Here is a 22,846-nt window from a genome sequence, read left to right on the forward strand (position 1 = left end):
CAACTTTGTATTCGTAGGAGTAACGACAACTAGAATACTGCAGATAAGCAGGATGATCAAAGCAATGTCAAAGTAAGTCACTCTTTATAAAATTAAACACCAAGGTCACCATCAGCATCCATGAGTCAACAACCGTCCCACAAATTTAGCTGGCTACAGAAGCACCTTGGGGATCTTAAAGAAACACCTGCAAAACTATGTATCTGGCCTATAAGCTCTTTGGGGACAAGTGTATTTTAAGATATCCCTAACAATTAGTTGGCACATGGTAGTTCCCATAGTCCTTGAAGAGACTAATCAAAAAGGAACTCACTCCTGCTTTCAAAACTTAGGTTATTGAACAGCTTAGTTCACAAATTAGCTATTACCTGGGTGTAAGAGTAAAGTCAAATCCCAATTATTTAAATGTGGCCTGGGAGAGGAGGACAGCTTATTCCAGGTAGCAAGACCAAAAATAACATTCACTGGATAAGACAGAAATTGAAATGGTTTGAAACAGCAGAACAGCATGAAGTTTAAGAGCTTAAGCTACCGAGGCAGACTATCTGATCTGAATCTCAGTCTCTAACTGTGCGACTGGATAAGGAACTTAACCTCTCTATGCCTTTTCTTTACGTATCACTGAGTGATAAAATGCCTCTATCTCAAGAGAATTGTGAGGATTAAATGAACTGATTCTTATAAAGGCTTATGAACAGTGCTGGGTATATAGTAAATGCTAAGTCCTAGCTACTATTAGCAGTACAATAATGCACAAGAAAACCTTTCTGATTACCAAAAACCTAAAGGATGATGTAACAGTTAAGACACATTGTGGAGCCACACTGTCCAGGTTCTAATCCCAGTTCTGCCTTTCAGTGCCTCAGGTTTCTAATCTCGAAATGGGGATAACAATTTAATTGTAACTACTTCCTGGAGTTGTTGTAATATTAAATGAGTTAATGCAGGTGTCTCAAATAGTTCTGACACATTGCAAACACTCAAAACATTATTCTAGGCTCGGCTCACATATTTTATGTAGTTCTTTCTAAACGTCCCCAAAACACAAGCACTGTAGTTACTTTAATAGTAGTAGTAAAATTGTCTGTGGTCCTCAACCACTAATCAACTTGGGAGTTCCCATTTTTGATTCTTGTTGTTTAATAAATAGCCCTGTAAAACCATACTACAGCTTATTAAATAAATAATACAGAAGAAAACCAAGTTAAGATTATATGATAAGGCTGCCTGGTCTAAGAAATACTCAAAATACTGTAATGTAGCTTTAGAAAAAAACAAATCCAAAGGCTGATCAAATAAACTACTAATGGCTAAAAATATCTCAACACTACCATTTCAATAAAGTATCAACAAGGAATACAGATATCTTAATATTTGGAACTTGGGGGCTTCAGACAGTAAATTCAAAACAAACAGGTAGGGGCACCTGGGTGGCTCAGTGGGTTAAGCCTCTGCCTTCGGCTCCAGTCATGATCTCAGGGTCCTAGAATCGAGGCCCGCATTGGGCTCTCTGCTCGGCGGGAGCCTGCTTCCCCCCCTCTCTCTGCCTACTTGTGATCTTTTTGTCAAATAAATAAATAAATAAATAAAATCTTAAAAAACAAAACAAAGAAACAAACAAAAAACCCACCCAAACAGGTACACGACACAAGAAATACCACCCTAACATCAATGCCTACTTGACCTTGTATTTCTAGAACACAGGACCCTAAAAGAGCCATCTTCCATTAACTATCTACTCACTGAATTTCTGTTTGGATCTTGGATCCCCCCCCCCAAGTTTCATCATGTGATTGATATTAACAGCTAAGCATCAAGCCATATGCCTTTCAAAATCTTTGTATAGCTTGAATGAACCGTCCCACATAAACACTGTTTCTTCCAATTTGTAAAGTATTATGTCCAGTTTCTGTATTACACATACCTTCAAAATATTTCCAACAGAAGTCAATCTGGTACTAATGAAAACAACTAAGCCAAGAAAGTTGTTTAAAGTCTCTGAAGATTAAAAATAGTGATATAAAATAGCAGTAATAATAATCTGAGTGCCATGTGCCAGGGGCCTGTTCAAAGCCACACGTTAACCTCTTTAATCCTAAAATAAACAAAATCTAGAAACCTAAACCCGTTTTTGCTCACTGCTGCATCCCTAGTGCCTAGAACATACTAGGCACTCAACTATTGTCCATACATAACAAGTATTTGTTTCATAGAAGCATACAAATAATTTGCCCACTCCTAGAACTCTAACTGGAACATTTCTACCCCAAAGTTCACATTCTTAACTACTATATTGCCTCTCTAGAGCTTTTAAATCATTAAGTGGTGTCACAGCAGCTGGGTATCACCTATAAAAGAAAAAAAAAATCAATGAGACCTTCCTTTGAAGTGTGCTGTTCCACACGCATAAAAAGCTATGAATTTGAGATTACTCCACATCTTAGCTTCTGAACTAATTCTCATATATAAAAGATTTTGATCTGTACTAAATGTTATATTCCTTATATTAACTATGCTGTAAAATAGAACTATGCTTCTCCAATTGTATTGCTGGCCTCAGAAGTGGTCAGAGATGTTTAATCCTTTTGACTTAAAATCTTAACTCCTAAAAATTTGTACCTCTCCTTTTCCATTCTCTCAAAAACAAAGATTTTTTATATTTCACATAAATGCACAATGACAAAGCAATGATAAACTAAATCAAAATTCAAAATTTCAGCCTCAATACATTGCCTGAAGATCTGCAGTCAAATGCTCTACCCCTGAGCTATACCCCCCGCATCGCCTGAAGATCTGAACCATCATCTTTCATAATACCAGTTTGGTCAAATACACTCCAAAGTTACAGGTATTAAATAAAATTAGGCAGTGTCAGGTCTACTTAGTAAAGCCAAGTCTTTGCCATTCCTTCCACGTTGAACCCCTTTTTAAAAAGTAATCCATCCAAGCCGAAGTTTTTAACCCACAACCTCCTCTGTCTCCTAGTTTTAGTAAGGCCAAATTTATTCCATGACATTTTTTTCAAGTTAGCTGTAAATACTCCACCCTCCTCGATTGTGCAAGAACCAAACACACCACACATACACAAGTTACAAAAAAGGGAAATACAGTCTCAAGAGTTTGAATATAAAGTCTAGAGCATGACGTCTTAAGAGCGGTATACAATCTGATGTCAAAGTTAACATTTAACAAAGAACTTTATTTCATATTATTACGAAAGGAGATCCCGGAAAAAGCCTGAACCAGTTAAAGCAGCCGCCATCTTAAAATGCGGGATAGAAGTTAGAGCAAGAAAATGAGACTAAACCACCGGAGGTGGAGGTTCCGCTCACCCCCCTCCTACTTCGAGCCTCGAAAAATCCCATTTTTTCAACTTCTATCGATAGTTCAGTATCAAACCACGTTTTAAGTAGCGAAACAATCTTCTCTGAGAGTGTTATTAAATAAGATGAGACAAAAATAGGTACACTGAACCTCCCCTTACTGCCATCACACCCCTAGTCCTCCCTCCCCCCAAAAGAAGGGAGCTTCCAGAAGCCTTTTACATCAGTTCCCAGTGTCCCTCTGATAAATACTTTCGGGTGAGAAGTCTCAACTACAAAACATAGGAAGTGGTAACATAGTGTCAGCTCATCTCCTCCCAACCCCACTTTTTCTTGTGTAACCTGCCCAGAGTCGATGAAGTTTGACTAGGCTCACTGACTACTCTTCAGCCGCCAAGAGACTTCTACACCGACCCCCAATTAAGTTCGGGATCCGACAAATTTCAATGATCTTCTCCCCTATGAGTTTGCCATGGTTCTTTCCCCTAGAAAACCCAAGACCTTCAAACAAGACTAATCTTCTTTCAGAAGCAGAACCAAACCGCCTGAAATCACTCTCCCCCACCCCTAATTTGAACCGATTCCAGTGAAACACACTCAAGATAACATCTCACTTGCCACAAGTGTTCTGTTGCTAGCTTTAAGCATCATTTAAAGTACATCTGCGTTTCCCATCCCCCAACAGAAGTGACCCAAGGAGAGACGTTTTCATAATTATACTTCCTCCCCACCCCCACGCTTTCCTCCGAAACTGAGCCTTGCATTCCTCTCACGACCCCATTCCCTTCAGCCCCACGGGTTACCTTATTAATCCGTTTCAGCGCCATAGTCTGTGCTTTTCGTCTGGCTCCTCACTCTCTCGGTGTGTGCTCAAAGGTCCGGCCAAAACTCTTGATTATCCGGGCGGCAGGGAAGGATTGTCTCTTCGTCTCACACCGGCTCTGCCAGACACAGGCGCCTTTTGCAAAAACGGAGCAGATCAGCACTCGCACGGGCCCCGGAGAGACCCTGATGAATCCAGGTCCCTTAAAACGGTCGCGATCCGGGGTGGGTGGGGTGGCGTGGCAAAGCCACCAACAGCCTCTATGCCGTGCTTCGGCCCGAAGAGGCGGCGAGGGTGACGGGAAGAGCGGAGGGGCGGCTACAAGTTTGACTTCCCGGCCTCTCGAAAGGAAGAGACCCGGGTGGGAGAGGAAGAGGCGTAGGAGAAAGGGGTGGGTGCGGGGCAGGGTCCGGAGCCCAGCAGAGGAGGAGCCGGGGCCTAGTCGGCGCTATGCCGGCGTCACTAGGGCAAAGAAAGGCTGGGGGGGGGGAGGGGGAAACAGACTCCGGACTAACGCCGGGATTCTTTCGGTTTCTGCTCAAAGGTGCGGCCAGTAAGGGGAAGGAAATAATAGAGAAGAGACTTGATGTATGTTGCTGTCCCCGCAACTAGAGCTATTCTGTGTCGGTCCCTGACGCCACCGTACACTCCGCCTTCCAGCGCGCTCCCGCAAGCGCCCGCCCAGCCACCGCCACCACGCGCCCGTGCTGCCCCTGAGGCTCCGGCTTAGGCGCGAGGACGCGCCCATTCCCCCACCCCCTCAAACAGGAGAGGCCCTGGCTTCCCCAGCCTTCCCACCCCACCCCACCCAACAGGCTGGTCACTCAAGCCACCCCAGGCCTGTATTTCCCCTCTTACCCGGCCGGCCAGTGGGCCGGCCCCCCTTCCCTTCCCCTAGCCGTCCACACCCACGCGTACAGAGGGGCCGGGGCCTCCCTCAAGCTGCGGCCTCGGCCTCCTCCCCGCGCGGCAGCTGGTGCCTCCCCGGCCCTACGGGGCTCACGCGCACGACACAGCCACAAGATGTCCGCTCTGACGGAACTACTGCCAGCTGCCACGCTCCGCCCCTCCCCCCTCCTCCTGCCTCTTCACCGCCGCGTATCAGTCCGCCAACGCCGCCGTCGCGAGCACAGGACGAATCTAAGGGTGAAGGGGGACGGTTTACTTCCTACGTCCAGGGCCGAGGTTATCCGTGCTACCCCCTTTTCCTCCTTTTCGGAACAGCACCTTCTTACTAAACTGATCGGAGATTGGACTGGGAGGGCGGGGGCCGGAGGCGGGTCATGGGCTTGGGGGGGAAGGGTGGACGAGCGGCGGAAACCCTCAGCCTCAGAGAAGCATCGAGAACCGGAAGGAGACCATGGGAGGAAGGTAATGGAAGCGGCAGCTGCGCGGTCGAGACCCACGCCCCTCCCAGCAGAGTCCCCCAATTTCCTCACTTGGTATTGAGGCGGCAGATCTCGCGAGAACCTCGTGGCTGGCTAACAGGAGCTATAACTCCGCAATGACTTAAGGGCAGTTTTGTGCCCTCTTCCGGATGGGGGCCCGCCCCCAAGCCCACAAATTCTCGCGAGATGCAGTAGGAACCGGCTCGAGTTGGGGCGGGCTGTGTCCTGGAAGCACCGCCCCCGAATGGTCATGCTGGTAGGAGGGAGAGGAAATGGAATTCCCCCGACTGGTTAGAGCGCGCGCCGACACATCGGTCTTTCACGCGCCCTATCAGGAATGTGCGGTGGGAGGTACCACGGTCTAATTACTAGATACCTTTAGTCCTGCTTGATCCGGGCTTTTGAAGTTTTCGGTGAAGCAGGTGAGCGGTATTTACTCGCTTGCCCGTGTGGGCTGGTTAACCAGTAGGAGGAGGCACCTTTCGAAATGGTAACAGTCATTTTAAGTAGAACCTGGTGGACCGCTGATCAGCGTTCTCACGTGCCAAAATGTAGCGCGTTTCTGACCTAGAAGGTCAGTACTGAAAGGAGTGGGCCGATGTAGCCCTTCCCAGAATTACAGCAGGCTGGAAATCAAATGCAACTATGAATTAACATAAAGGATGGGGAGATAGGGGCGGGGTATTTATTTGCCTCTCACGGTCAGCCAAGATTGAGGTACGGGAATAGACTAAATATATTTTTCTTCTTTTTGCTCTGTTTCATTTTCTAGATCCACAAAATTGGCAAAACTTAAGAGATCAGAGTTTGGAGTCTCAACTGAAATAAGGGGGGGGCAGAAATACAAAGATAGAATTGGCCTGTTTTAATCTTCCCGGTGTAAGATACGGAGATGGTGGTTTTGCTCTCTAGTGTATCCTTCAGGCAAAGAGTAGTACGACATTCAGGAATAAAGAACGGCAATAAATAAATGAATAAATGGGATAAAGGTAAGTGCTGACTTGTTTAAAGTTTTCTAACATTCCTTTCTAACTTAACGAAGTGGATATTTAAAAGAATTAAATAGAACTATAAGCTTGTTTTTAAAATATACATTAAAAGAAAAGCAGCAAGTTCTTTCTTGTTAAAATAAAGTATTACCTAATAACTGAAATAGGCCTGTGATGAATGGGCTAATGTATACTGTTTAAGTGACCAGAATGAGTGTCTGAGAGCAATTACTGAAACAGTGCTGCTCAAACTAGTATGTATGTGAATCACCTAAGGATTTTGTTCAGAATGCAGATTGTGATTTAGTAAGCCTTGGTGGAGCACGAGATTCTACAGTTTTAACAAACTCCCAAGTTCTGCATATTATTCTGGTTAGAAGACAATCCTGTGAGTAGCAGAGCACTGAAGTGCTCATCACATAGCCTATTTCCCGTCTTCCAAAATAATCTTTTTTCTCTGTTTTAACCAGTCTAATATAGTAGAAACACAGAATTAGGCAGTTGGGGTGGAGAGTGAAATCCAGGTTTGAGTTTTTGCTCTATTCCCATTTGTGTGACACTGTGTGGTTACTTACTATCCTAGTTTCTTCCAACAGTTGAATTATACATAATAATAGCTGTCGTTTTTCACAGGGTTATGGTATGGTTCAGATGTTATAAAATAATTGAAAGGGTGCTGTAGACTACAGTGGTGTATAAACCTAAGTTATTAACATAATCAGTCAGACATTAACTGGCCATAATGTGATACCTGTGTAAGAATAATCATAAATATAGGTAATGTTTATGCAACACCTGTCATTTGTCAGGTACTGTGCTTATTAATCTCCTTTTACAAATAAAGAAACTGATGCATAGGGAGATTGTTACTAATCCCAGGATCACATAGCTAATAAGTGGCAGAAGTAGAATTTGAACCCATGCAGTTAACTTCAGGGTATTTATTGAGTGGAGTTTCATATTGTCTTTTAATTTAGAAAGTAGGAGAGTAGGATGTTTTATATTTCTACTTACAGTGCCCTCTGAATCTAGTTTTGTTTGACTTATTTCTCCCTCTGTTTTGTTATTTTAGAACCCAAGGTTACAAGAGTGGTAGGAAACATTCCTTCCTACCCAAAGGCAACTCACAATATCCAGGAGTTCCATAAAGAAAAATCCCAGATAGGCCAATTTGTATTACCCTAATCTAAACAATCTACAGTATGAAAGTATAATGGAACATGTTAATGCTCTTAATTAACAAAGCACAGCAGACTGGGACAAATTTGAGGTCAGAGTTCTTAACTTTTGTGCGACAGACCACGCTGGCAGTCTGGTGAAGCCATGGACTCTTCTAAGAATAATGTTTCTAAATGTATAAAGTAAAATTCATAGCAATGGTAATAATATGATATAAAGTATCTCATTCCTAGTGGTGATACAGACATAGGTATAGCTGTTTGTCGCTTACATTCAAAATTGAAGGAAATGCTAAATTTCAGTTAGAGATTAGTAAAAATAAAGATGTATTTTTTCTCCCCCATCAAAGTTCACATACTCCCTGGATTCTATCCATGAACTTCATGATAAAAAATTTTTGGTGAAGTCTAGTGGGCTTACTCTTCTTGGTAAGCCTTGAAGGGATTGTGAAATTTTAACATGCAGTTATAATTTATATTCATAACAGTAGTGATTAATTTTAAAAAGTTTAATTACTACCAATATACTCATTAAGAATGCATGGAAGTACATACTAGTTTTAGGAAATAGTTTTATTTCATTTGTTGATTTTTTTTTTTTTTTTAAACTATACCTATAAATATATCCTATAGAAGACTTTCCTGTCCAGATGACTTATTCCCCAAGCATTCTGGTAACTTAGGTTTTACTACGTCATTCTTACTTATCACATACCTTTGCAAATACGATGTGGTAGAAGAAGTAAAATGAAAATAATAGCCAAAGATGAAATTAAAACTGTATAAATTTCTTAATGAGTGTTAATCGTTATTTTTTGAAGTACTATGAGTGGGGTCTTTTAATTAATTATCTTATCAAATCTCTTTTATATAGATGAAACACTCAGGGTCTTAAAATTATTAATTAATTGTCAGGATTTAAACCTAGACAGTCCAACCTCAAATCTCACACTCAACTAGTAAGCTGTTTGATTATTTTTTAGTCCTTTGATTATTAGCCAATATTAATTTGCCCAATAGCGCAACAAGTACATATTTGCTGTCTCAACTTCTTAGGCATTTCTTAGTATTCCAAGTAAAATTCCACCCAGTGACTGAAAGGAATTTTCTAAACTTTTCCTTTGCAGCAGTATTGCTTATGGTATCCAACACCACCTTTAAATAAGTGGGTGACCGTTTGGGGCTGGACAATTGTTATGCAGAGGTTCTTGTTGCAATAGAGTGTTTTGTTTTGTTTTGTTATTTTTAAAGATTTTATTTATTTATTTGACAGAAATCACAAGTAGACAGGCAGGCAGAGAGCGAGAGAAGGAAGCAGGCTCCCCACTGAGCAGAGAGCCCCATGCGGGACTCGATCCCAGGACCCTGAGATCATGACCCAAGCCGAAGGCAGGGGCTTAACCCACTGAGCCACCCAGACGCCCCGCAAGAGTTTTGCTTAGAAAAATCCACTTATGCCTTTGCCTGCCCTACAGACATACTTTCTCATCTGAAATCAAGCCTTTGTTTTATAACGGTGTCACTATATTTTTATGTTGGCCACTGTCAAGATTGTATACAAGAAATAATGACATACAAATAAATGTTAATATATGAAAGTCTAGAATATATATGCCTGGAGACAAGTGGTTGTGTAATCCCCAATTTTTATTTGGCAATGAAGTGAATTTATTGGTTGATTAGATTTCCTGTTTATTTTTTTTCTTGTAGTTACATTAGCAAACTTAACAATGTTACTCAATTTTGTTAGGGGTAAAAATAAAAGGAACATACATGGCTTCGAAGCATTTTGATGCTTTAGAGCAGCCTAGGATTAGCTGAAAATTTAAAACACTATTTTTTTTTTTTTAAGATTTTATTTATTTATTTGACAGAGAACACAAGCAGGCAGAGAGAGAGAGAGGAGGAAGCAGGCTCCCCGCTGAGCAAAGAGTCCGATGTGGGGCTCGATCCCAGGACCCCAGGATCATGACCTGAGCTGAAAGCAGAGGCTTTAACCCACTGAGCCACCCAGGTGCCCCTAAAACACTATTTACAAATCTAGTGTTAGAACTCCTTTTACAATTGCAAATAAAGTTAAAAGTGACTTTCATTCATTTGACTATTTGAATTACAGTGGTTGAAACGTCTGTATCTGATAAAAAGGAAAGATTTTTTATGTTACAGTCTTATAAAGGGCTAAAAAGGTTTTATATATGAAAGAAACGTTGACATTCAAAAATTAATATAGATACAAAAATGTTGAAAAGGTGAGCTTTAAAAAATCCTTAGTGAATATTGAAGTCTCAAAAACTTTCTAATTGTGGTAGATCAGATCTTGCATGAATTGACATAAAACGCAAGAAAAAAAAGGTTCAAGAAAATTAGTATAAAAGTGACAGTGAAGTAAGTAATAACTAATGAAAGTTGTCAAAGTCCTAATGTTATATGATCATATCAGCAAAGCCACATAATTATAAAAACCTGAGTACCAGGGTTAATTAAAATGTACTTTTGAATAAATACAGTTAATATAGATTGATACGTATACTTAGGTTTATTGAGTCTGTATTTTCAGATCTTTGTAACTTTGTCATGGAATTTTATAACTTGCTAAGGATACTGGCTCTAATACACTGTATGCCATTTTATTAGTTTAATTAAATTGTAAATGCTGTGGTCCAGATTTTTTTTTTTAAAGGTTTTATTTATTTACTTGACAGAAGAGATCACAAGTAGGCAGAGAGAGGAGGAAGCAGGCTCCCCACTGAGCAGAGAGCTCGATGCGAGGCTCGATCCCAGGACCCTGGGATCATGACCTGAGCAGAAGGCAGAGGCTTAACCCACTGAGCCACCCAGGCGCCCCTGTGGTCCAGATTTTATATTCGAATCTGTGCTTACATATGCTGCTTGGAATAGGTAATTTAGAACCCAAGTCAACCCCAGATGTTATTTCATATTTGCATAAAAATTAAATTATCCCTTCTCTGTACTTCACCAGTTCAGTGTCTCATTTTATGATCAAGACAAGTTAATGTGGTTTAGGGAACTACTTTATTTTTGCTTCGAACATCATTTGACCTTAAATTAAGGTGGTTTTGGTACATAATGAGGTAGGCACAAATGTTGGGCTAAAAATAAATTTGAGCATTTTCACATAAAAACTTGTATACATGACTGTTAAGAGTAACATTAATCATAATAGCTAAGATGTGGAAAGAACTAAATGTCCATCAGCTGATAAATGGATAAATAAAATGTGGTATACCTGTATGATGGAATAATATTTATTAGAAAGAATAAAATACCAATGCATGTATCTTGTAGCTTGAAAATATTCTGCTAAGTGAAAAAGCCCACACACAAAGTCCACATGTTTTATTCCATTTACAGGAAATGGCTAGAGTAGGCAAATCCATTGAGACAGAAAGGAGATGACTGGCTGCCAGGGACTAGCTAGCAGCGGGGAGAATGGGAGTGATTGCTAAAGGAGTATGGGGTCTTTTGGGGGGAGATGATGAAATGTGCTAAAATTAGGTAATGGTGATGGTTGCAGAGCTCTACAGATACAGTAAAACCCCATTTTGTGGTATGTGAAATATCTCAGAGTCTAAAAAAAAAAAGTTAATTAGAACCAAATGTGAAATCAACCTGAAGCTTATTACTGAATATTTTCAATATCTCAACATTCTCAGATTACTGATGATAAATGAGATACGATATCCTTGTAAAATGAAAAATTAACAGCCAGCAGGTTTTTCCTTCATTACAAACAGTATAATCCAGATTAGATTTTAATACGATAATAACCTTTGCTATCAATTAGTTTTTTAATTTGGGGTATTTTCACCAATCTTATTGAATAAAACAGTGATTAAAATTAATTTTAAGTAGCATTGTATTTCCTTGAAAATAGAAGTTCATAATTATGGCTGGAAATAGAATATATCCAATTACAAATTGTCTAAGTAGATTAAAAAAAAACTTTTCTTTTAAAATTTCAAGTTAGGTTGAAAATCATGGATAAATCATCTAGATATAAGGATTTTGAGGATTAGGTAGTGTCAAATGAGAAAACCAATTTAGTAACGAGTTCAGTGTCCTTTATTGGGGCAGGTGAGGGGGACGAGCCTGGTGGTTGGTATTGTGAGGGCAGGTATTGCATGGAGCAGTGGATGTGGTGCACAAACAATGGATTTTGGAACTGAAAAAAATTAAATTAAAAAAAAAGTTTGATGTCCTTTATTGAATGGAAACAATCTGTGGATTGGGGGAGCAGGCTATCTAACAAACAGCAGAACATTCAGGGGATTTTGGAAAGGAGCCAGTTGTACAGAGCATAAGAAGCCGTAATATGGTAGCAGCATGATTGGCTAGGAGGCCAGGGATTTCCTTGTAAGGCTAACAGTTCCTGTTTTCTAGGGTAAGATATGCTAGCTAAAGCGGAGTTGAAGGACTGTGGTTGGTGTGTGCTGTTTCCCTGGCAGGTGTTTTCTGTAAGCTCTAGCAAATACTCATTTAGATTTGTGACCATGTGGGCCAGGCCATTGAGGTGGCCTCTGTTTTGTGGATCTCAACATACAAATTAACTTTATCAGTACTTAAGTAAAAAATAAGTACTTTGAATTAGTATTACTTCCCAACAATAAATATAATCTGTTGCTTCAATAATAATACAGAAAAATCCAAAGGAAACAGGTACTGTGATTTAGGCCAGAAATGGATCATTGTTTTACAAATAGTGGATTTGATTATTTAAATATATCTATATGAAAATTCTTTAGTAAGTTAATAAATTCTTTTATTTGTTAAAGAATTGTAAGGAGTGATGGGAATGCTGTACATAGTGGTTCTGAAGGATCTGATCTATATGGTATCTAAGTAACATAATAGAGGCACTATGTGAGACTTTTAGTTTTTCTTAAATATTTATTAGAGCATGCACGCATGCAGCGGGGAGGGGCATAGGGGGAAAGTTTTAAGCAGACTCCATGCTGATTGCAGAGACCATGTGGGGCTTGACCTCAGGACCTTGAATTGAGATCATGATCTGAGCCAAAACCAAGAGTCAGATGCCTAACTCACTGTGCCAATTTTTAATACACACTATTTTGTACCTGTTGATTTTTTTCATTGCACAAAAGTAGCGATTTTAACACATGGCACTAAAAGAATGAAACAAACGTTTCACTACGTCTAAAAAACCTTAACAAAAAAAAATAATAAAAAAATAAAAATAAAAAACCTTAACAAATTTGGCTTATTTGGTATTGAAGAATGTGACAGTTTCAGAGATACCCCATCATCAAAGCATATTAAATTCCAAAAGTTAATGATTGGTCTTTACCGTATATATATTTGGTAAGAGAACAGTATGATACAGTTTCTCCATCTTACAAAAAGACCCAGACAAAAATGGAGAGTCTTGGGTGTTAAAATACTTGAAATTCAACTCCCAGAGAATACTTTCCACAAAACCCTCTGAGATTTTTTTTTTAAAGATTTTATTATTTATTTATTTGACAGACAGAGACCACAAGCAGGCAGAGAAGCAGGCAGAGAGAGAGAGAGAGAGAGAGAGGGAAGCAGGCTCCCCGCGGAGCAGAGAGCCCGATGCGGGACTCGATCCCAGGACCCCGAGATCATGACCCGAGCCGAAGGCAGCGGCCCAACCCACTGAGCCACCCAGGTGCCCCAAATCCTCTGAGATTTAAGATATAATTAGATAGTTACAGATTTTTGTGAATTTAGCTTTTCCTTATTTTCCTTCTTTCTATTCTGTAGTAATGGAGAGAAGGGGATTACTCTGGAGCATTTTAGGGATAAAGCTAAATGCCTGCTCCTGGCTTGGATAGGGCTATAATTAGGGACAAAAGGTAAGGACATTGGAGACTACAAGGAGAGGTGTGCAGAAAGAAGTGGGAAGAAAAATGTCAAAGGCAAAACTATTCTCAAGGAAATGAGGAATGAAGAGGATTTTTTCCCCCTCTTTGCTCAAGCACCAGAAGATCTACCCTCGAGCATAGAACCACAATTATGGTGGTTCAGTTTTACACAACTAGGTCACCATTTCTGTACTTGGTAACTTGAAATTTAGTCACTATAACAACATTGTTCACATATGATAGTGCATTCTGCCTTCCGAAAACAACCTTATTTACGGCTTTTAAAAACATCCATTCACAATATGGGGCTGCTTTTGATGTAGGTTGAGGCAAAACCAAGAGACTCATACAGTTGGTCAGTCAGCGATATTTGGGTCTAACTAGACCAATTGGAAGTTTCTCCCTAACTGAAGGTTTAGGCTGAAGAATGTTAATATAATAGAAACCTATTGATATAATTATTCCCATCTTCCTAAAAACACATAATGAATGCCGGTTATATGCAAGACATTGAGCTAGATGCTGAAGATACATAGATGAAAGACCCAGATGTCACCTTTAAGAAAGTCTTTTAATTGAGGAGACCATTAAGGATCAGACAATCACCATAATATGATGACATAGATACATGCATAGAGTAATATTTTTTTTTTAAAGATTTTTATTTATTTATTTGACAGACAGAGATCCTAAGTAGGCAGAGAGGCAGACGGGTTGGGGGGGGTGCCGAGCAGGCTCTCTGCCGAGCAGAGAGCCCAATGCGGGGCTCCATCCCAGGACTCTGGGATCATGACCTGAGCCGAAGGCAGAGGCTTTTTCTTTTTCTTTTTTTAAGATTTTATTTATTTATTTGAAAGCGAGAGATCACAAGTAGGCAGAGAGGCAGGCAGAGAGAGATGAGATGGGGGAGAAGCAGGTTCCCGCCAAGCAGGGAGCCCGATGTGGGACTCGATCCCAGGATCCGGGGATCGTGACCTGAGCCGAAGGACGAGGCTTAACCCATTGAGCCACCCAGGTGCCCCTGCATAGAGTAATATTAAGTACTTAATTTAACTGGGGGTGCCCAGGGCAAGTTTCTATATGGAAGAGAGTTGTCTTTAAAGAAATGAAAGAAAGGCATAGCTGGCCTTGGGGGGGGGGGGGGGCGATGGGGAGGGCCAGGGGAGAAGGAGGAAGCTTCCTAGGCAGAGGGAACAACACGAAGAAGTCTCAGAGAACTTGACCTGGTAGGTTTTGGAGACTACAGGTTTGGCAAGTACTTTGGCTGGAGGCAGTCGGGGAGTGGGGGAGGGCGAGGAAAGAATGAACGAGAAGAGACAGAACAGTTGAAAGTCAAAGCTAGATATATTGAGGACCTTAACATGCCATGGTAATGGGTTCAGATTTTCTTCTGAAGGGTATGGGATGGGTGAATTACAAACTCAAAGAATACAAAAGAAGAATACAATTCTTTTTTTCTTTATACTTTTGTTCCTAAAGCAAGTATGTACCTGTTACGTTTTCATTAGGGTTTTAATTTCTGATAGTAGGATGTTAGTATTTATATCTGATTATAAGCAAGCTGCTGATAGTCTGAAGGTCAGCAAGAGAATAGTTGCTGTGATATAGTTAATGGAACTCTCATTTGATCCTGGTTTCCTTCTTATTTCCAAGCCTCCACTCAACAGATCAGACTCAATAGGAAAAAAAATCACAAGATTCAACTATACTTTAAAGGAAAATTAGAAATGGCTATTGTAATACTCTTGATGTAACAAATTAGTATAAATTCAACGGCTTAAAACAACAGTTATCTTAGATAACTAAGATATCTGGAGGTTGGATAACTAAGATATTGGAGGTTGGAAGTCTGAAATGGGTTCTACTTGTCTAAAAATCAAGGTATAAGATTGGTTCCTTTCTGGTGGTTCAATCTCTTTTCTTGCCCTTTCCAGTTTTTAGAGGCTGCTAACACCATGGCTCATGATCCCCTTCCATCTTCAAAGCCAGAAATGTCCAGTTGAGTCTTTCTCGCATCATGTGACTCTGACACACTTGCCTGCCTCCTTTCCTATAAGGATCTTTGTGATAATCCAGGAAAATCTACCCATGTGAAGGCCAGATGATTAGCTGCCTTAATTCCATCCATAACCTTAATTCCCCCTTGCTATGTAACATAACATATTCACAGGTTCCAGGAACTGGGATGTAGACATCTTCTGTGGGGGTTGAAGATCAGGGGGAGACATTATTCTGAGTACTACAGCTATTTATTATTCCTTGGGTACTCTTGAGTTTGAGAGCAACTTTTCCCCTTCCCTCCATCAATTCTCATTTATTCATTCAAAATATATTTGACTACCTATTCAAAATATCAAGTATGAAATGGTATAGAAAGTTAAATATACTAAAGATTAGAAACTTATCAACTAAATTTTGTCCCTGATGACTCAGAATTTTATTGAGGCAGTGTCGAAAGAATTAAAAAAAATTTTTTAAAGATTTTATTTATTTGTCAGAGAGAGAGCACAAGTAGGCAGTGTGGCAGAGGCAGAGCGAGAAGCAGGCTCCCCGCCAAAGGAGCCCGATTCGGGACTCGATCCCAGGATGCCGGGACCATGACCCAAGCCACACTTTGGGACCATGACCCAAGCCAAAGGCAGTGACCCAACTGACTGAGCCACCCAGGCATCCCGACAGAATTTAAATTTAAGCATGTTAGGGAGTGAATGGAAAGTGAAAAAATGCAGAGCTTGATCATGATAGCAAGTTAGAAGATAGGGAATTATCTTAGAGTAAGCGGGGTTAAAGATTTTTCTTTTTAAGATTTTATTTATTTACTTGACAGAGATCACAAGTAGGCAGAGAGGCAGGCAGAGGGGGAGGGGGATGCAGACCCCCTGCTAAGCAGGGAGCCCGATTCGGGGCTTGATCCCAGGACCCTGAGATGATGACCTGAGCTGAAGGCAGAGGCTTAACCCACTGAGCCACCTAGGCGCCCCTCCTAGGTAATTCTTTTTTGATGCAGTTGTCAATGAGATTGTTTTCTTAATTTCTCTTTCTTGTACTTTGTTCTTAGTGTATAGAAACGAAACAGATTTCTGTATATTGGTTCTGTATTTAGCAAATTTACTGAATCCATTCATTAGTTCTAATAGTTTTTTGGTGTAGTCTTTAGGGTTTCCCATATATGGTATCATGTCATCTGCAAATAGTGAAAGTTTTACTTCTTCCTTACCACTTGGGATGCCTGTTCTTTTTCTTGTCTGATGGCTGTGGCTAAGACTTCTACTATTGTGTTGAATAAATGTGGCGAGAGTAGTCATCCTTGTCTTGTTCCTGATTTTAGAGGAATGCTTTAAGCTTTTCACTACTGAGTATGATGTTAGCTATGGATTTGTCCGATATGGCCTTTATTATGTTGGAGTACATTTTTTCTAAACCCACTTTGCAGAGAGGTTTTATAAGGAACAGATGTTGAGTTTTGTCCAGGGCTTTTTCTGCACTTTTGGAGGTGATCATAAGATTTTTATCCTTCATTTTGTTAATGTGGTATATCATATTGGTTTATTTGAGGTGTTGAATGATCCTTTTAACATATTGTTAAATTTGGTTTGCTGAATTTTGTTGAGGATTTTTGCATATATGTTCATCAAGGATATTGATCTGTAATTTTTTCTTTGTAGTATCTTTGGTTTTGATATCAGGATAATCCTTCCTGGCTTCATAGAATAAATTTGGAAGCATCCCTACCCCATTTTTTGTTTGGAATAGTTTGAGAAGGATAGGTAGCAGCTCTTTAAACATTTGGTAGAATTCACCTATGAAGGTGTCTGGTCCTGTACTTTTTGTTTGTTGGGAGTTTTTTGATTACAGATTCCATTTTGTTACTAGTAATCCGTCTGTTCAGATCTACTTCTTCCTGATTCAGGCTCCAGAGATTGTATGTTTCTAGGAATTTATCTGTTTCTTCTAGGTTGTCCAGTTTGTTGGCATGTAATATTTCACAGTAGTCTCATAATCCTTTGTATTTCTGTGGTGTCACTTGTAACATCTCCTCCTTTGTTTCTGATATTTTTTTAGAGGAAAAGGGAGAGAATCTTATGCAGGCTCCACACCTAGCACAGAGCCTGATGTGGAGCTCCATCTCACAACACTGAGATTGTGACCTAGGCCAAAATCAAGAGTTGGACACTTAACCAACTGAGTCATTCAAGCTCAGTTCTTTGTTTTTTTTTCTTGATGAGTCTGGGCTAAAGGTTTATCAATTTTATTTTTTCAAATAATCAGCTCTTTCTTTATAAGTAATTGATCTACTACCATTACTATGTGTTTGGTTTTACAAGTGGAATTTTTTCCTTTATAGCTTTCTTCTAGTTATGGCCTTTCCATTTTTGCTTATGGAATTCCCTTTAATATTTCTTGTAAGGCTAGTTTAGTGGTGCTGAACTTTAACTTTTGTCTATCTGGGAAACTAACTCGCCTTCAATTCTGAATGATAACCTTGTCCAGTATTCTTGGTTATTTTCCTTTGAGCACTTATCATGCATATATCATGTCACTCCCTTCTGGCTTGTAAACATTTTGCTGACAAATTTAGGTGATAGCCTTATGGGGTTTCCCTTGTATGTAACTATTGGCTTTTTTGCCGCCTTTTTTTTTTTTTTTAAAGATTTTATTTATTTATTTGACAGACAGGGATCACAAGTAGGCAGAGAGGCAGGCAGAAAGAGGGAAGCAGGCTCCCCGAAGAGCAGAGAGCCTGATGCAGGGCTCAGTCCCAGGACCCTGGGATCATGACCTGAGCTGAAGGCAGAGGCTTTAACCCACTGAGCCACCCAGGTGCCCCTCTCTTGCAGCTTTAAAGATTCTATCTTTATCCTTAATTTTGGACATTTCAATTATTATATATCTTGGTGTGGACTGCCTTGGGCTCCCTTATTTGGGGTTCTCTGTGTAGCCTAGACCAGGACGTCTGTTTTCATCCTCTTAAACTTATGGAGGTTTTCAGCTATTTTCCCAAATAAGTTTTCTGCCCTTTTCTCTTCTCCTTCTGGGACTCCTATACTATGAATGTTAGTATGCTTGATGTTGTCCCAGAAGTCCCTTGACCTGTCTTTATTAATTTTTTAAAATTTGTTTTTATGTATGGCTTGGCTGCTTTCCATTACTCTGTCTTCCAGATCACTGCTCCATTCTTCTGCATTCTCTAATCTGCTGTTGATTTTCTCTAGTGTATTTTTCATTTCATGTATTGTACTTTTCTTTTTTTAAGATTTTATTTATTTGACAGAGAGGGACACAGTGAGGTACAGAACACAAGTAGGGGGAGTGGGAGAGGAAGAAGCAGGCTTCCCGCGGAGCAGGGAGCCTGATGTGGGGCTCGATCCCAGGACCCCATAATCAAGACCCCAGCCAAAGGCAGGAGCTTAACCACTGAGCCACCCAGGCATCCCTCAGCTATTGTATTCTTCAGCTCCGATTCTTATATTTTCTTTATCTTTAAGTTCTCACTGAGCTTGTATGCTTCTCTCAAATCTGATTAACATCTTAATGACTGTTACCTTGTACTCTTTATCAGATAGATTCCTTCTCTTTCATAGTTTTCTTTCTGAGGTTTTGTCTTGTTCTTTTGTTTGGAATATATTCTTCTGTCTCCTGACTCTGTTTTTTCTCTGTATTAAGTAGGTCAGCTATGTCTCCTGATGTTGAAAGTAATGGCCTTATGTAGAAGGTGTCCCTTGGGGCCAAGTCGCACAGTCCTCTGTGTCACCAGAACCAAGTACTCCCAACGATATCCCCTGCCTGCATGCACCTTCCTGTTGTGGGCAGATCTGGCCTCCAGCATAGCTGGTTGCAGTGATTAGCCATGATTACTGTGGGCATACTGGTGGGCAGGGCTAGACCCCTGTGCAGCTAGCTAAGAGATCTGTTGTCGTGGGTGTACTGGTGGATGGGGTTAGCTCCCAGCGTAGCTGGCTAAGAGTTTTAGCCACAACTGCTATGGGCATGCTGATGGGTAGGCTAGCACACCCACTTCCTGGGGCAAGAGTTGCTCTGGAGGTGTACTGGCCTGGGCTGGGGCTGCCCACCATGTGTGGTGGGATGAAAGTTGCTTTGGAGAAACACTGTTCAAAACTGAGGCTGCTGGGGTGCCTGGCTGGCTCAGTCAGTGGAGCATGTGAGTCTTGATCTAGAGTGTAGAGATTACCCCAATAAAATCTTCGGAACAAAACAAAACAAAACAGTGTTTGCCAGGTGTGGTGCCGATTGGGACGGGCAGGTCTGCAGGGGAACTCTGGCATAGAGAAAGTGGTATTATCAGGACAGATGGAGAGTGTCAGAACTGGCTCCCACAAGCATCTGGCCAGCTAAGCTAAAAGAAGGCAGGAAAAATGGTGCCCACCAGCATTTCCCTGACCCTTTAGCATACACCCGAAAATCAGTAAATTTCCTTCACATATAAACCCATGTATAACCTTTTGCTTTTTTTTTTTAAGTTTTTTTTTTTTTTTTTTTTTTTTTTTTTTTTTATTTGAGAGACAGTGAGAGAGAGCATGAGTGAGAAGGTCAGAGAGAGAAGCAGACTCCCCATGGAGCTGGGAGCCCGATGCGGACTCAATCCCGGGACTCCAGGATCATGACCTGAGCCGAAGGCAGTCGTCCAACCAACTGAGCCACCCAGGCGTCCCAACCTTTTGCTTTTCAAATGGCTTGCCTCTATGTTGGATCTCAGACCAAGTGATATAGTGCTCTGACCCTCTGAGTAGAGTCTTGGTTTCTTATTGCCTTCTGGCTCTCTTGGCGTTAAGATAAGCCCCGCTAATTTTCAGAGGCAGATTTTATGGGGGTTTATTTTCTTAGTGCAGGTCCCCAGATCCAGAGGTACCGATGTGGGGCTTGATTCCCCTCCCTCCTTGGAGAGGACCTCCATTCTTGTGATATCCATCCTGCTTGTGGGTTGCTGGGCCAGGGTTTTGATTCCTGAGTCTCTGCCCCTTCTACCCTTCTGAACGTGGCTTTTTCTTTATATCTCTAGCTGTGGAAAAGCTGTTCTGCTAGTCTTCAGGTTGTTTTCAGAGTGATTTGCATTAAAAGTAGTTGCAGCCTTGGTGTATCCCTTGGGGGAGGTGAGCTCAGGATCCTTCTACTCTTCATCTTCCTTGCAACTGTTACCTTTTGTAGTATAAAATCAACAGCTCTTCTCAAAAATTAATACTCCCATCTCAAGAAACTCAAATGGCAGAATAAAAGTTTATGTGCCACATGAAGAGTACAGAAAGAAGTAAAAGTGGCATTTTAAATTTAATCAAAATCCATTCAGATATTTATTGAGCAACTACTATGTATTAGCCTCCGAGTGTGGCTTGTGGAAAACTTAGATGATTTTCATATTTCTTTCCCAAGAGTCCTTAAGTCTACAAAACAAGCTGCCTGAGTTGGAGGCTGAAGCCTTGCCCATTCAGAATCTTTATCACTTTCCTTCTATCTCCAATCCCATACCCACTCAGGATACCTTAGATGGTTCTGTGAGTATCCCTAGTGTTCACTGAACAGAGTCTGAAAAACCAGTGGTCGAATATTAATACCAAAGCCTCACTATAATAGTCACGTGAGGAACAAATAACATGAAATATATTATGCACATGCACTCTCTCTCAAATAAATCTTCATTTGACAGAGAGAGACACAGTGAGAGGGGGGACAGAAGCAGGGGGAGTGGGAGAGGGAGAAGCAGGCTTTCCACCGAGCAGGGAACTGGATGTGGGACTCGATCCTAGGACCCTGGGATCATGACCTGGGCCGAAGGCAGATGCTTAACGACTGAGCCACCCAGGCGCCCTGAGACCAGTTTTAAATTTTTCATAGCATTATTATAGTACAATTGACATACATTACATTTACTTAAAGTGTACAGTTTGGTAATCTGACATATGTATATACCCATCAAAACAATCATCAGGGGCACCTGGGTGGCTCAGTGGGTTGGGCCGCTTCCCTCTCTCTCTCTCTGCCTGCCTCTCCGTCTACTTGTGATCTCTGTCAAATAAATAAATAAAATCTTTTAAAAAAAATCATCATATGATAAACATATGCATCACTACAAGTATCTGTGTACTCCTTTGTAAACCCTGTTGTTCTGCTAACCCCTCTCTCCTGTATCCACAGGAAGACATTGATCCGTTTTCTGGCCTAGTTTGCATTCTCTACAATTTTAAATAAAAAAAACAGTATGCCCTCTGTGACTTTTTTTACTCATCATAATTATTCTGAGATTTACCTATGTTGTGCAACTCAATAGTTCATTAATTTTTTTTTTTTTTAATTGTTGAGTAGTATTCTTTGTATGGGTATGCCACAATTTCCATATCCATTTACCCATCAGTGGACATTCTGGTTGTTTCCAGTTTTTGTCTATAACAAATACTATTTTTTTTAAAAGGCCCTATTTATTTATTTGAAAGAGAGTGAGAGAGCACAAGTACAGGGAGTGGCAGAGGGAGAGGGAGAAGCACGCTTCCTGCTGAGCAGGAAGCCTGACTCGGGGCTCAATCCCAGGACCCTGGGATCATTACCTGAGCCGAAGGTAGATGCCCAACTGATTGAACCACCTGAGCACTCCTCTAACAAATATTCTTCTACAAGTGTTTGTATGGACATAGGTTTTTATTTCTTTTAGGTAAATAGCTAGGAGTGGAATAGCTGGCATTTGATAGGTATATGTTTAATATTTCAAGAAACTGCCAAGCTGTTTTCCAAGTGGTTGTACCATTTTACATTTTCCCCAGCTGTGTATGAGAATTTCAGTTCCTCCTGACTTATGACTAGTATCTTCAATCAGCCATTCTAATAGGTATGTAGTGGTATATCTCATTGTCATTTTAATTTGCATTTACTTAGTGACTAAAGATGTTCAACATGTTTTGCTTTGCCATCTATATATCTTCCTTGAAGAAAGGTCTCTATTTTTCCCACTGTTTATCGAATTCCTTTTGTTTGTATTTATTTACAGATGACACAAATGGAACATTTACAGTAGCCTTAGAGGATTTTTAAAAAGTAAAGTCATAACAAGGAAAACATGGAGGAATATGAAAAAGGCATGAAGGATTCAATTCATATTGGCTAGTGCCTAAGTCACTTACAAAACTAAGTGTGCCGGCGGTAGTTTGCTAGAGCTGGCTTATGTTATGAGTACCAATTTGAAAATTTTAAAAAAATTTTACAGGCTATTAAACACAGCCATTATTAAAAATTAATTATATAACCTGACAATTATGTTAACATCCAATATATAAGAT

At 40.5% G+C, this 22,846-nt stretch overlaps 1 protein-coding gene across 7 annotated transcripts in view; it reads right to left on the bottom strand.

The window, feature by feature from the left end:
• UBE2D3 (ubiquitin conjugating enzyme E2 D3) overlaps positions 1-5,711 on the bottom strand; it is a 29,853-nt gene extending 24,142 nt beyond the window's left edge. For 2 of the 7 annotated variants that reach the window (XM_047718113.1, XM_047718107.1), the window contains exons 1-2: positions 5,065-5,202; positions 4,127-4,281 (exon numbers count right to left, since the gene is read on the bottom strand). In XM_047718113.1, coding sequence (XP_047574069.1) covers positions 4,127-4,150 — 24 coding nt within the window. In that variant the 5' untranslated portion in view covers positions 4,151-4,281; positions 5,065-5,202. Of the gene's footprint in view, positions 1-4,126; positions 4,282-5,004; positions 5,203-5,311; positions 5,514-5,585 lie in introns of those variants that run through there. The other 5 variants (XM_047718110.1, XM_047718112.1, XM_047718111.1 and 2 more) reach the window with 5 other exon arrangements.
• Positions 5,712-22,846: the final 17,135 nt, after the last annotated feature.

The sequence above is a fragment of the Lutra lutra genome, chromosome 2, assembly GCF_902655055.1.
Source record: "Lutra lutra chromosome 2, mLutLut1.2, whole genome shotgun sequence".
NCBI lineage: Eukaryota > Metazoa > Chordata > Mammalia > Carnivora > Mustelidae > Lutra > Lutra lutra.